Source organism: Suillus paluster (genome assembly GCF_016628075.1).
Source record: "Suillus paluster strain FC165 chromosome Unknown EDB91scaffold_111, whole genome shotgun sequence".
Lineage (NCBI taxonomy): Eukaryota > Fungi > Basidiomycota > Agaricomycetes > Boletales > Suillaceae > Suillus > Suillus paluster.
The window spans coordinates 107,389-120,357 of record NW_024537671.1 but is presented as its reverse complement, the minus strand read 5'-3'; the positions used below and the strand labels follow the sequence as shown (position 1 = coordinate 120,357).

Genomic DNA, 12,969 nt, shown 5'->3' with positions numbered 1-12,969 from the left:
TCATTAGAGGACATCCGCCAAATTGTGGATCAACAGTGTATCGCGCTCGGTGAGCCCCCAAGTCATAATGATGGTATGAGCTCAGCACCCGTTGTCAGTCCAGAACCGGTAGATCCAACCAAGGTCAAATGGAGGATATGTCAAAATTTTAACGACGTTAATAAAGTATCGGATGTTGCAGCTACTCCTCAGGGGGACATCGCAGCAAAGCAGCAACGCCTAGCAGGACATAAGTTTATTTGCATACTGGACTTTGCAGCAGGCTTTTACACGATTCCTGTGGAAGAAGAAAGCCAACCATTTCTGTGCTTCTACACAGAAGGACGAGGTTATGAAGCTTACCGACACATGCCTATGGGAATACACGGTGCACCATCATGTTTCAATGACCTTGCAGTGCAAGCGCTGCATGACATAATGATGGAACTGCTCCTCGAGCTGTATGTGGATGATGGGGCCATGGCAGGCAATAGTTTCGAAGAATTATTGAAGCGCTTGCGCCTCTTTCTAGTATGGTGCCGAGAATGAGGCCTATCCATCTCACCAACCAAGACACAATGTTCATGGAAGAAGTTGTCTTCGGTGGATCGCGAGTTGGAAGGGAGGGTATACGCCCAGACATAGCAAAGATCGTGGCAGTAGCAGATTGGCCTGTACCAGCAAATCTGTTAGAACTGATGTGCTTTTTGGGTCTCACAGGATACTTTAGAGCCCTCATCAAGGACTATGCACGCCTAGTACTACTGCTGACAGACCTACTGTGGAACTTGGATCTCCCACCCCCTAGCGCGAAAGGAGGGAAACGCAAGTATAAACAATACTTACGTGAATGCAGTTTAGACACGTATTGGGAGCAGAAGCACACACAGACATTTCTCAAACTCAAACAGATCCTAGTGTCAGAACCGATCCTACGTGCACCTAAATTTGAAGGAACACCCTTCATTATTATCAGTGATGGCTGCAAGGATGGGTTTGGAGCTGTACTGGCACAACGGTTCACATCACAACGACCATCGGGCGATACCATCAATAGCATCCACCCGATCAGATTCGTGTCTAAACGCACGACACCGGTGGAAGAACGTTACCAGCCGTACCTACTGGAGTTCACAGCACTGAAATTTGCATTTGACCACTTTGGGTCCACAGTATGGGGCTTCCCAGTGGAAGTAGAAACAGATTGTACCACACTGCGAGATACGCTCCTCAGTGACAAACTCTCACTCATACACGCATGTTGGAGGGAAGGGATACTGGCATACCAAATAACCGCAGTGTGTCACCGTCCAGGAGCCACTAATACAGCAGCAGATGCCTTGAGTCGCCGCATGTCAGGACGCCCGTGAACGGATGGAGATGGGAGCGCATGGTCTGTCAGCGAAGATTGGGAAACAGCGCACAGCCTGGTAAACGACCTCCTCCTCATACAACCTACTGACACAATAATTTCAGAATTACAAGAGCGCTTCAAGCAAGAGCCCCTATTCCTGGAAGTCATTGAAGCATTGAACAACCTCGATGGCAGTAAGCCTGAACGCAAGCGCCACAGAGTGCGACATCGTGCCCTAGGATATATGATCGAAGAAGGGCATCTGTGGCGTATAGTGGACAGCAAATCCACACGAGCATGAGCGCAGTGTGGGGAACATCCCCACTGTAGGCCTGTATCCCGTATAATTCCCATGCCTTCCCACCATTTTCCCGTGCGTTCCGCTACCATCCCACTACCCATCCACATCTTCCCCGAGCCATCCGCTACATGGAACCAAGCGGAACCAAGTGGAACCCAGCGGAACAATCACGTACCACACACATCATATTCCTTTAGCCTTCGGAACATCCTCCTCCGTCCTGTCCATGTCCTTCCATCCTCACTGGTGAGTACTAGATACGTTGTGGGTACAACAAGTGCAGCGGAGAGAAGTCAATCTACTACACAGTTGGGTCTTTGCTGCCTGCTGCCTCACTTGGGAACAAGTGCGTTCGACCCTTAAGGGGATTGCTACTGGGGAAACACTAGTCTCTGTCTAAAGCGACCCTATAGGATGAAGGATCCGCAAAAGCGGATGAAACAGATAGGATGCGAAATGTACAGATTCGTCGGATGGAGCGGATGGCACTTGCGGATCGGACGGGATGCAAATCAAAGTCAAAGGGAGTTCATTAAAGGTTAGATGGATAGTGGGTATAGGTCAAAGCGATCTTCTGGTAGTGTGCAGGAAAAGTGGGAGGAAGTTACATGAAGTAAGTATTTTTCGAAAACCTCCATGCTTATAGGGTACAGTATTTTCAAGGAACATAGAGATATAGGTAGCGAGTCTAGACCATGCCATAAGCTATCCGAAAAATACTTGAGTGTGAGAGGATATGTCTGTGTTCAGTCAGTAACAAGAAAATGTGTGTGAGTACGTACCAATGAGGTAGAATGGACGTGGACAGGACGGATGGAGCGGATGCACGAGCTATAGGAGGAGATCCGAAGGTATCTGCATGTCATCCGAAAAGCGGATGAGTATTGGATGGAATGGATAGGATGCGGATGGACATTGGATGGACGGAAAAACAGTGGATACGAGCCTAGCGTAGGGATACTCCCTACAACGTTCCCCGTGTTACTAACATGTTCCTATCTCTTTTCCCATATGTTACAGTACTTATACAGATCCTTCCACTATTCGGGATTGATTCCTTATCTCACAGCCTCACCCGGTTGTAGCATAGCGCATTTCAGAACCCCTTCCTATATAGGTAGCAATAGATGGGATCTTAGTTTTTTACCTTCTGATAGACTCAACTCCACTTCCACTTACAGAGTACTTCCCAGTACTCCACTCACTGTCTAAAATATCTTCCTGAATCTATTCCTGATCTCATTGCAATGTTCCCGCCCCCGTGAGTTCCGCTCGAAACACCCGACATCAGATCCAACAACTTGGAGCAAGTACCAGACACAAGCCTGGTCCGACTTTGCCCAATCATCCTCCTGCAGGCTCGTAGTTTCTTTTCCCTCTGTTTGTTCCCCATTAGTTCTGTTTGTTCCCCGTTTGTTCTGTTTGTTCCGCATTAGTTCCATTAGTTCTGCTTGTTGCACATTAGTTCCGCTCGTTGCGTGCTGAGTTCCGCTTGTCGGGAACCCTCCGCATCTTTGTGTTCCCAGTCCTAGTAAGGACCAGAACCCTTCGGGTTGCTAGACAGAGTCTAGTCTTTGTTTCCTTGCACTTATTTGAGGACTCACTACCCAGTAGCAATCCCCTCGGGACGAGTATAAGCCTCGCACCCTTGTTAGACTTCTGATCCATACAGAGTCTATTTTCCTCACCCACAGCGGTTAGAATGTGTGTCACAAACGGAGGTGATGGAGATGGCACGACAAGTGCACACCACCAATGGACACTGGGGCAGAGATCTTACTAAACTCCAGTTGATGGACCATGTCACCAGCCCTAAACTGGACAAATCCATTGTAAACACACTATTGGAGTGCCTGCAATGCAAAAAATTCGGCTCCACACACCTACATTCGCTCCTGTATCCCATCACCCGATGTCACCCGTTCGAGCTCCTAGTAGCCGATTATCTAGCCCTTCCCAAAGGCAAAAACAGCTACCATAACATCCTGCTAATTCTCGACATGTACTCACAGTATGTTTGGGGTTTCAAGCTGAAGGTCCACGGCACAGCGAAGACAACAGTAGACGGACTCAACTCCATAGCGCACACCTTTCGCGCCCCCAACACGTTCATGACAGATGGCAGGTCGCATTTCGACAACAGAAATGTACGCGTGTGGTGTACAGTGCACGAGTCCAAGCATCACATAGTTGCCACATACACACCTTGGATCAACGGGTTAGTAGAAAACACCAATGGGAAGCTTCTAGGGCGCTTGAAGCGGTTATGTAGTCCTGGGTTAGGAGAAGATGAGTACGAGAACGTAGAAGCGGAAAGCTTAGCCAAGTCATGGCCAGACCACTTCAACAACGCCATATGACAACTGAACGAACGCATCATTCCTGCCTTCAAGTTCTCTCCCAAAGAACTCTTATTAGGTCTCGTCATCAACACCAACCCTACCCCAATTACGGACGCGTCAACAGAGCTAAGCACTGCAGAAGTCGACGTCCATATGGTGTACGTTGACCAGCAATGCCTAGACGGCGCAGATCATACAGCTGTACATTCCGCACAACGCAAAGCTGCGTTCTATCACAAAGTTCTCCGCTCACATACAGGTGAAGTTATGTTTGAGGCTGGACAACTTGTACAAGTCTATGCTAACGCACTAGATTTTACAATGGCATCAACACGCAAGTAACAGCCACAATGGTCAGCTCCGCAGCGAGTTGTTGATCGAATCGGCAATTTGTATATGCTAGCCACCCTTGAAGGGTTCCCACTTAATGGGTTATTCCATGCTAGACGCCTGTGAAGATTCATCCCATGCGACAGTATGGCACTCGCAGAACTACAGGCAGTACTGGGAAATATGAATGAAGACGACGAAGCAGAAGTCAACATGGAATGGGAAGACAATCAGCAGGAACTCGAAAGGGAGCTGGAAGACTCAGACGACTATGAAGAGAACGATGGATAGAGCCTTGTACACCCCCGGAGGGTCGCATTCCTGGGGGGGGCATATGTAATGGGGCGTTCTGGCGGGACATGCAGTAGATCAGATCAAGAAGGAGCAGGAGAAGCGGGGAGAGCAGAGTCAAGAGCAAGCGAGAGGTGGCAGAAGCCCAGAGGTGCCAGGGGTCACGACAGCAGACATACGTATAATATACAGTGTAGCAATGACACAGAGAACCAGGCAACAACAACAGGTCTTTCTCCTCTTCGAGACCACAGTGCTGGCTGGTCCACTACCTAATTGAGTCATGTTTTGGGCGGCAGTACTCAGCCACTACCGCTTTGGGGCGATCCGAAAAGAAAACAGAGAACTCACGTGGTTTCCCAATTGGGTAATCCTTGTAAAACATGGATGGTTCAGTCCTGGTCACACATGGTTCTTTCAGTCCTTGTATCCTGACCAAAGTTGGTCCCCATAAGTCCGTGAAAACATCAATTTTTTTGAGTGTGCATGGTGCCACCTATGTTTCCCACATTTAATAGTGGGACTCAAAGTAAAGTTCTAAACTCACTAAAGTGTTCGGTAAAAAATTGGCTAAGTGTTTTCAATGATGGAGTTGGCCGGCATTAGGTATCGGAGCTTGAATATCGATGCCTGTTCTTTGCCAACGTGTCTGCCATTCTGCAAGACTACAACATCAGTAAATTCGCACATTCCTTAACATCCTTTTTTGCTACTTGTCCTGAAAATTTTCAAAGTGCCGCTGCTTATTTGTGCTTATGCACTTGTCAAATTTTTGTACAAGCACCCACAGCGCCAAAAAGCAAAATAAGCGGTAAAAAGGAGGCAAGCCAAAGTAACTGTGTACAAGCAAATTAAGTGATGGAATTTTTACAACTAACAAGTGCCTATCCTACAACTACTGAGTCTGATGACAATGCCACAGGAGGTGTGACTGTCTCCTCACTGTTTATGACAACCACGGAGTTCCGCCAAACTCCACCGACACTAAGTCCTCCGGAACTCCCCGGACTTCCATCGGACTTCCCCTCTGTCCCCTGGAAATTAAAGGGCACGTACTCGGGTAAGGGGCGCAGCGCACGAGCTGAAGCTGAAGCCCTTTGAGTAACCTCTCCCTTGAGCACGACCTTAACAGCCAAGCACAACTTACTATTACTCTGATCAATGAGCCTTGCAGATATGGTATGTGACCCTGCACTTCATATATGTGGATGGATGCTGACGCGGTCGACAGCATTTGGTCTGGTTTGGAGATGATCAGCGACAAATAGTAGAGACTGGGATCTACTACACACGAGGAAGGCCCAACAAGGCGAGACGTGCGGAAACCGAGGTGCAAGGAGTTGCTGGAAGTGTGCAGTTTGGTTTTTGGAAGAGGTTGAGGGTGTTTTTTGGTTGCTTGGATGAAGAAACACTGGAGAGCATTCATGACATAGTGTGAAGTTGCCTGTGGACCGGTAGAGTAAAGGTGAGTTAATATGTTTGCGGTCAATGAACAGCTAATCCACCTACATTTGTGAGAAGGAACTTGCAGCTGGCATAACCCAGGATGGGTGTCGAATGTTCCCACGACTGTCTCAAAGCCAGCCTCCAAGGTGATTTTTTTTTGCCCCACCTTCCATCCATCCATGGTTCACTAGCTCCACTTTCTCTAAGGTCCTTGCAGGGGGAACTACTATCAGCAGCAATGTTCCACCTCCACCCATACCTATCAGTATTCCCAATGATGAAGGCTTGAAAGTGTCTGACGAGGACGATGAGCTGCTCACAAAGCCTCTTTCTCGTTTGACAAGCGAAAAGGCTTTAATGGTGAGTCTGATAATGTCTATATTTATGTTCAATGTTGGTCTACAGGGACGAGATTTGACACATGGTTGTAGCTGATGGGGCTGTTGTTGCCCTGGTATGTTTTTTTTTTCAACACAATTTAATTTTAATCATTTTCTTTTTATTAGACTCTTCAGCGGTTGTTGGAATGGTGCAATACCCTCAGCAATGTGGCCCTTGCCGTACTCGCAAACTTTATGACTTCGCAGGATGATCTCAAGACTGATCAGGACCGTAAAGATTTTGCATTGGCCTTGCTCGAAAAGCTCAGCTTCTTGTTTGGGAACATTACAGAGGATGGACAGATGTCCAACCCATTCCAGTCTGATCTCATTATTCAGGTCCTCGTTCAGCACAAGTGCGCCACGTCTGGTGCTGTCAGCCTGCTGGGAACGAGTCATACAGTGTCAGGGCATTCGAAGGGCACCCTTGCTCTTGCCACAGCCACGGCATGTGTTTTATACTCTCTCCTCATATTGCTAACTCATGTTCATGTGTTTCAGATGGAACGTGCCATCAGGCTTTTCGCCAATGAACATATACTCCTTAGCGACATCGATGCCACTGGCAATGGTCGAGGCAACAAGACCCCCCTTGATATCAATCTGTCCGCAGGCAAGCAGAGTAGTGTCCCCCTGGCATTTTCAGATGTCAATTGGGGTGCGCACACCAGGTCCTACACGACATCTATCAATCGCCTTCCAGACTTGGTCATTCTCCGAAACTCAGAGCTCGCACAGGCCCTAGCAGTGAAGAGGCATGGTACTCGGATGGATGTCAACGAAGAATCTGAGGATGAGCGAGCACTCATTTGTTAGATGGTATTATCTTTTGTTTTTGTAGTTTATCTTGCAACTGACTATGAACTTTACCGGCAGACTATACCACTGTTCATGTTTCCTTGTTGTTCACATGCCGTCTCGTCACTGCCCCTGCTATTACTGTCATCATACCGCATCTGCTTTCAATTATGTCTCGTTTTTAGCTCATTATGACCGTCTTTAATCTACTTGCCAGTACATGCTTCGCAACTGACTATGAACATTCATATTTCCTCATTGTTCACATGCCGTCTCGTCACCCCCCCCCCTGCTACTACTGTCATCATACCGCACCTGCCAGTGCTTTCAATCACGTCTTGTTTTCAGGTCCTTATGACTGCTTTTAATCTACTTAACCAGTACTTCTTTCTTACTTGCTCTCCTTTTTTTTTACTTTTTCATTCTACATGCTCCTTAACTGCCTTAAATGCAGTCATTTTTCCTTCTAACAAGCGTGAATAAGCTGAAAATAAGCGGTTTGTTGTTCTAACAAGTGTGGATTAAGTGCAAGAAAGCTAAAAATAAGGGGGAATTACCAACTGCAATGGAGTTCATTCTCAAACAAGTGTGAAAAAAGGTGTGAAACAAGTGCGAAAAGTGCGAAAAGGCCAAAAACAAGAGGAGGGGATCTGCTTTTTAACTTGTGGGAGCTTGTGACAAGGAGACGTTCTGGTTCTTGTACAAAGCTTTTCGCTCTTGTGTGAGAAAATAAGTGACAAAAAAGGAGATTAAGGAATGTGTGAATTTACTGATGAAGCAAACACTCAAGGTTGTCTAAAGGTGATGGAACTCCCCTCACATCCATCTGCATCCCGTGGAAGAGGGAAGGCTCGAGGATGTGGGTCCAATCCCCCTCATAACCAGGCCCCTAAGACCACTGCACCTAGGATAATTGTCCATTGGACCAGACCATCAGATCTCCGTGGCACAGACACACTAGTGCAGCATCTTGTCACTCACCCTTTGGATGCCCACATAATATTCTACAAGGGTAAAAAATCTGCAACTTCCAGCAACGAGGAGTGTCCTTCTGGAAAGGACAAGGGGGAAATCTATCAAGTCTTGGTGAAACTTATCTTCACAAACAACTCAGAATATTCAGGCGCATATGCTGAGCACTCAAAGAAATTCGACATTGTGGTGGGCAACCACATCATTTCATGAGTGATCTCTATCACTCATTAACTGCTAATTTAATTTGTAATAAAAGTCTCAAGAAGTCATTCAAGGAGCAGCTTGACAATTTTAACAAGACTGGTGCTGGTGTCACTCTGCTTGATGAAAATGCAGCTGTTAATCTACACAGTAAGTTTTTTGCCATTTTTTTATCATTATTTGATTTATTTGATTTTAAGAACAAGAATTGCTTGAGTTCCCATGGTATGACCAACTCTACCCCTTCCTGTTCTCTAATCCAACATGTAGCGCCAAAATCTTCACCTCCTAACCGGGAGTTGATCATGCTGGGGATTTCTACACGCTCATTTGTCCATGTGGGGGGATGGTCCCTCTACTGACCAAAACACTCCTGATGCTCGGCTCACTCCCCAAGACCCTCAGCTTGCTCCCCCAGACCCTCGGCTTGCTACCCCAGACCCTCAGCTTGCTCCCCCTCTCCCTCAGCTCACTCCCCCTCTCCCTCTCCCTCAGCTCATTCCCCCTCTCCCTCAGCTCGCTCTCCAAAGCCCACATGCTGCCAGTGCTCAGCCCGACCCTGCAAGCACTTTGTACCCCCCCCCCTCCTCATTACACCAGCGCTGGGGGCAGTCCGATCGCCAATCTGGACGGTGACCTTGGTGCTGACCCTCACGCCACAGTCAATAACAATGATGGGCCTTTCTTTGCCCCCCTTGGCAACGCGCTACTTATGTTAGATGGGGACTTTAACATGTACAACAACAACAACAACAACAGGCTGGAGTTTAACTCCTCCTGGTGTTGTGTTGTCAACCTCAACAGCCCCCCCAAAGTAGTGGGACATAAGCGGCAGTATGCAGCTTCTCTGTCCCCCCCCTCCCATTGACACAAACACCTTTGTTATGCTGCAGAAGCCACAGATGCCCGCATACCACAGCTGTGCAGCATTTGGTTCTGCCTCACCTGGCGGCCAAGCACCATGCAGACCCTCCTCATTCGCTTCATCATCGGGGATATTGCACAGCCACTCCACTCCCTCATCCACAGTGTCTTCATTGCCCTATTTGTTGTCTGACTATCACATTTTGCTGATGGAACCCCAGACATTATTCGAACCAACCCACGTTCATTTCAGCATTAGCATTTGGCTGCAGTTTTAGTCTCAGTTTTAGTCTCAGTCTTTGTCCTCAACCAGCCAACCAGCCAATCAGAGAACATGGAACCCTCGACTCAGAAATACCAACAACCCTATCACAAGCAAGAACAGCTTAATTACGTCGCATTATGCTGAAAAGGCCAAGCTAGATGGCAGGTGTTCTCAAAACACCTGTGTACATTAAAAAGGGGCTGTATTTCATCCCAACTATTTACGTGGATTTCCATTGGAAACTGAGGCCTAGCAGCCTAAGACCCAGAGCACCAACAGGATTTGTGATAACCAACATCTGCTCAAAAACCAACTGGTCAAATTGGTCAACAGAAACATCCACCACTTCCTCCCCACTCAACACACCAGAATTGTCTTCACATAACACACCACATCATTTGGATAGCTCACCCCTCAGCAATCTCAAAGATGAAGACCAGAATAACATCCCATTCCCTGAGTTAGACATCCCAGAATTGGACTTCCAGCTACCTCCACTCGATTTCCAACCACTACCATGCTATGTAAAAATCAAGCCACTCAAGCCTATACCTACAGCACCAGACTACGACTTAGCCATGTTCTTTGCAATTGCACAAACTAAGAGCAACATGCCTGCAGAGACACCACAGATCTTCCATGGCAATGGCCGTTGTGGGTGAGGAAAATTCACTCTGGGGTGATTCAGATGTCTAACAAGGGTGCAAGACTAATACTCGTCCCGAGGGGATTGCTACTGGGTAGCGGGTCCTCAAATAAGTGTGAGGAAAGCAAAGACTAGACTCTGTCTAGCGACCCGAAGGGTTCTGGTCCTTACTAGGACTGGGAACACAAAGATGCGGAGGGTTCCTGATGAGTGGAACTTAGCGCGTGACAAGCAGAACTAATGCACGATGAGCGGAACTACGCAGAACTAACGGAACTAACACAGAACAAATGGAACAAACGGGGAACAAACAGAACAAACAGGGAACAAACAGGGAACTAATGGAGGGAAAAGAAACTATGAGCCTGCAGGAGGATGATTGGGCAAAGTCGGACCAGGCTTGTGTCTGGTACTTGCTCCAAGTTGTTGGATCCGATGTCGGGTGTTTCGAGCGGAACTCACGGGGGCGGGAACATTGCAATGAGATCAGGAATAGATTCAGGAAGATGTTTTAGACAGTGAGTGGAGTACTGGGAAGTACTCTGTAAGTGGAAGTGGAGTCGAGTCTATCAGAAGGTAAAAAACTAAGATCCCATCTATTGCTACCTATATAGGAAGGGGTTCCGAAATGCGCTATGCTACAACCGGGTGAGGCTGTGAGATAAGGAGCCAGTCCCGAGTAGCGGAAGGATCCGTATAAGTACCGTAACACATATGAAATGAGATAGGAACATGTTAGTAACATGGGGAACTTAGCTAGTACTCACCAGCGAGGATGGGAGGACAAGGACAGGACAGAGGAGGATGTTCCGAAGGCTAAAGGAATATGATGTGTGTGGTATGTGATTGTTCCGCTGGGTTCCGCTTGGTTCCGTGTAGTGGACAGCTCGGGGAAGATGCGGATGGGTAGCAGGATGGTAGTGGAATGCATGGGAAAATGGTGGTAAGGCATGGGAATTATACGGGATATGGGCCTACAGTGGGGACGTTCCCTACACCATGCATCAGAGAACCCAGAGGAGCTCAATGCCCTCAGGATAGACCTAGCTCACATCCGACAATAAGCACCAGTACCCAACCCAGTAGATGCACTCCAAAACCAACTCACCAGAATGTCAATCAATACGCCAAACCCTCCAACAGCACCCCCAGGCAGCAGTGGATACATGAGAACACCCACAACCCAGAACCACCAGAATGCACAACCTACATACAACCACCAGCCAACTCCACAACAACCCATCGCAGTAACAGATGAAATGAGAACAAATTTTAGGCTCCTCATCACGTCCTTCCCCCACCACCAAGATACCACAGCAGGCCACGCAGCACACGCAGCCCAAATCATACAATGGAATGCGAAGTGGGGGGAGAACTCATGGGTCACGCATGAAATGGGCTACCCACTCAAACCAGGGACAGTGATGATATGCTCAGGAGAATGCTTCTCATGTGGAACACATAGACACAACAGCCATAACTGCGTACTTCCTCTGGGAGATACAGCACGTCTAGAAAGGAAAGAAGCTGCTTGGAGAGCAGTTTCGAGCAGGGTCTTGGGCACCTTTAATCGCTTCACAGCCACGCCAATCTCACTTGTATATGCATATGGAGACAAGCAGTTCGGAGAAGGAGAACAGAGCAAGGGGAAAGGGGATGGGTCGGTGTAGATAAGGGCACCACACCGACCCCACAAACAGCAGAGACCCATACTGGGACAGATGTCCTCGCATGCACGGAGGCACCATGTGAGGACCAGATGATTCAGACAAGCCCCCAGGTCCCACTCGCACCTTTAGTTACACCTGACGCACATGTATCCCTGACAACAAACAAGACCGACATTGTTGACTTGTACACAGCAGGACACGCATCACTCAATAAGGCACAAATAGGAACTGGCGAAGCAGTCCCGTTCATTCACCAAGTCAAACTAAAAGGACCAAATGGAGAACTGGTCAGGATCCAAGCACTCTTTGATGATGGTGCCATGGTACCCGCAATGTGCTCATCAATCTTCAACAAAGTCAAGCACCGGCTACAGAACTTCAGCCCATCAACGAAACGCCTGCGAATGGCAAACGGAACCATAGTCACCTCAGAAGCTCAATGGTCAGGAGTCATCGAACTCAATGGAGTACACACCAAAGGACAGTTCAAAGTCTTCAACAGTGGAGGTGGCTGGGCCTTCCTGTTCGGGAAGCCAATGCTACAAGCCTTCAGGGCCATACACAACTACTCAAACGATGCGATCAAGATAGCAAACGACTTGCAGTCGACAACGCTAACGAATCAAGTCGCACACCCACATGCAATGCACGGGATAAGCTTAACAATGGATATCAAACAACGAGCAATCTTAGCGGGGGGTAAGAATACACCCCCCTTGAGGCAAGTCGCCCCAGACTAATGTACACCATTGAGAAGCGAAACTAATGAAAATTTTTTGATGCACCAACTGATGGGTCAATGGAGACACACGCCTATGAGTGCAGAGGCAGATAACCCACAGGAAGAAGTATTCCGTGAATTGCCAGAGTTACCGACAAACGAAGACCGATCCATCTACACCAGACACATGTGGCCAGAAAACCCTGCACAAGTCGCAAAAATTTTGTCATTGATCACCTTTGGTGAGGACCTCTCACAAGAACAACACATGCAACTAGAAGACTTCGTATGGAAACGAGCAAAAAACTTCGTGTTATCCTTGAAAGAAATCACTCCAATCCTGGGAGCATATCTCAACCTCAACGTCCCCAAGAACACAACCTTCAACCTGCACACCCACCAATGA

General features: G+C 47.8%; 3 protein-coding genes across 3 annotated transcripts; all 3 read left to right on the top strand.

The window, feature by feature from the left end:
- Window positions 1-6,924: 6,924 nt before the first annotated feature.
- Window positions 6,925-7,239, top strand: EDB91DRAFT_1061920 (uncharacterized protein; the record flags this gene model as incomplete). Its single annotated transcript, XM_041314490.1, has 1 exon — window positions 6,925-7,239. The coding sequence occupies one exon, from the start codon at window positions 6,925-6,927 to the stop codon at window positions 7,237-7,239; it is 315 nt and encodes a 104-aa protein (XP_041171130.1).
- A 786-nt stretch (window positions 7,240-8,025) lies between these two features.
- EDB91DRAFT_1254581 (uncharacterized protein) lies at window positions 8,026-9,033 on the top strand (the record flags this gene model as incomplete). The annotated part of the gene is made up of 3 exons (XM_041323841.1): window positions 8,026-8,382; window positions 8,460-8,547; window positions 8,795-9,033. The coding sequence occupies 3 exons, from the start codon at window positions 8,026-8,028 to the stop codon at window positions 9,031-9,033; spliced, it is 684 nt and encodes a 227-aa protein (XP_041171129.1).
- Window positions 9,034-9,684: 651 nt separating this feature from the next.
- EDB91DRAFT_1254580 (uncharacterized protein) lies at window positions 9,685-12,969 on the top strand (the record flags this gene model as incomplete). Its single annotated transcript, XM_041323840.1, has 4 exons — window positions 9,685-10,184; window positions 11,754-12,309; window positions 12,345-12,541; window positions 12,600-12,969. The coding sequence occupies 4 exons, from the start codon at window positions 9,685-9,687 to the stop codon at window positions 12,967-12,969; spliced, it is 1,623 nt and encodes a 540-aa protein (XP_041171128.1).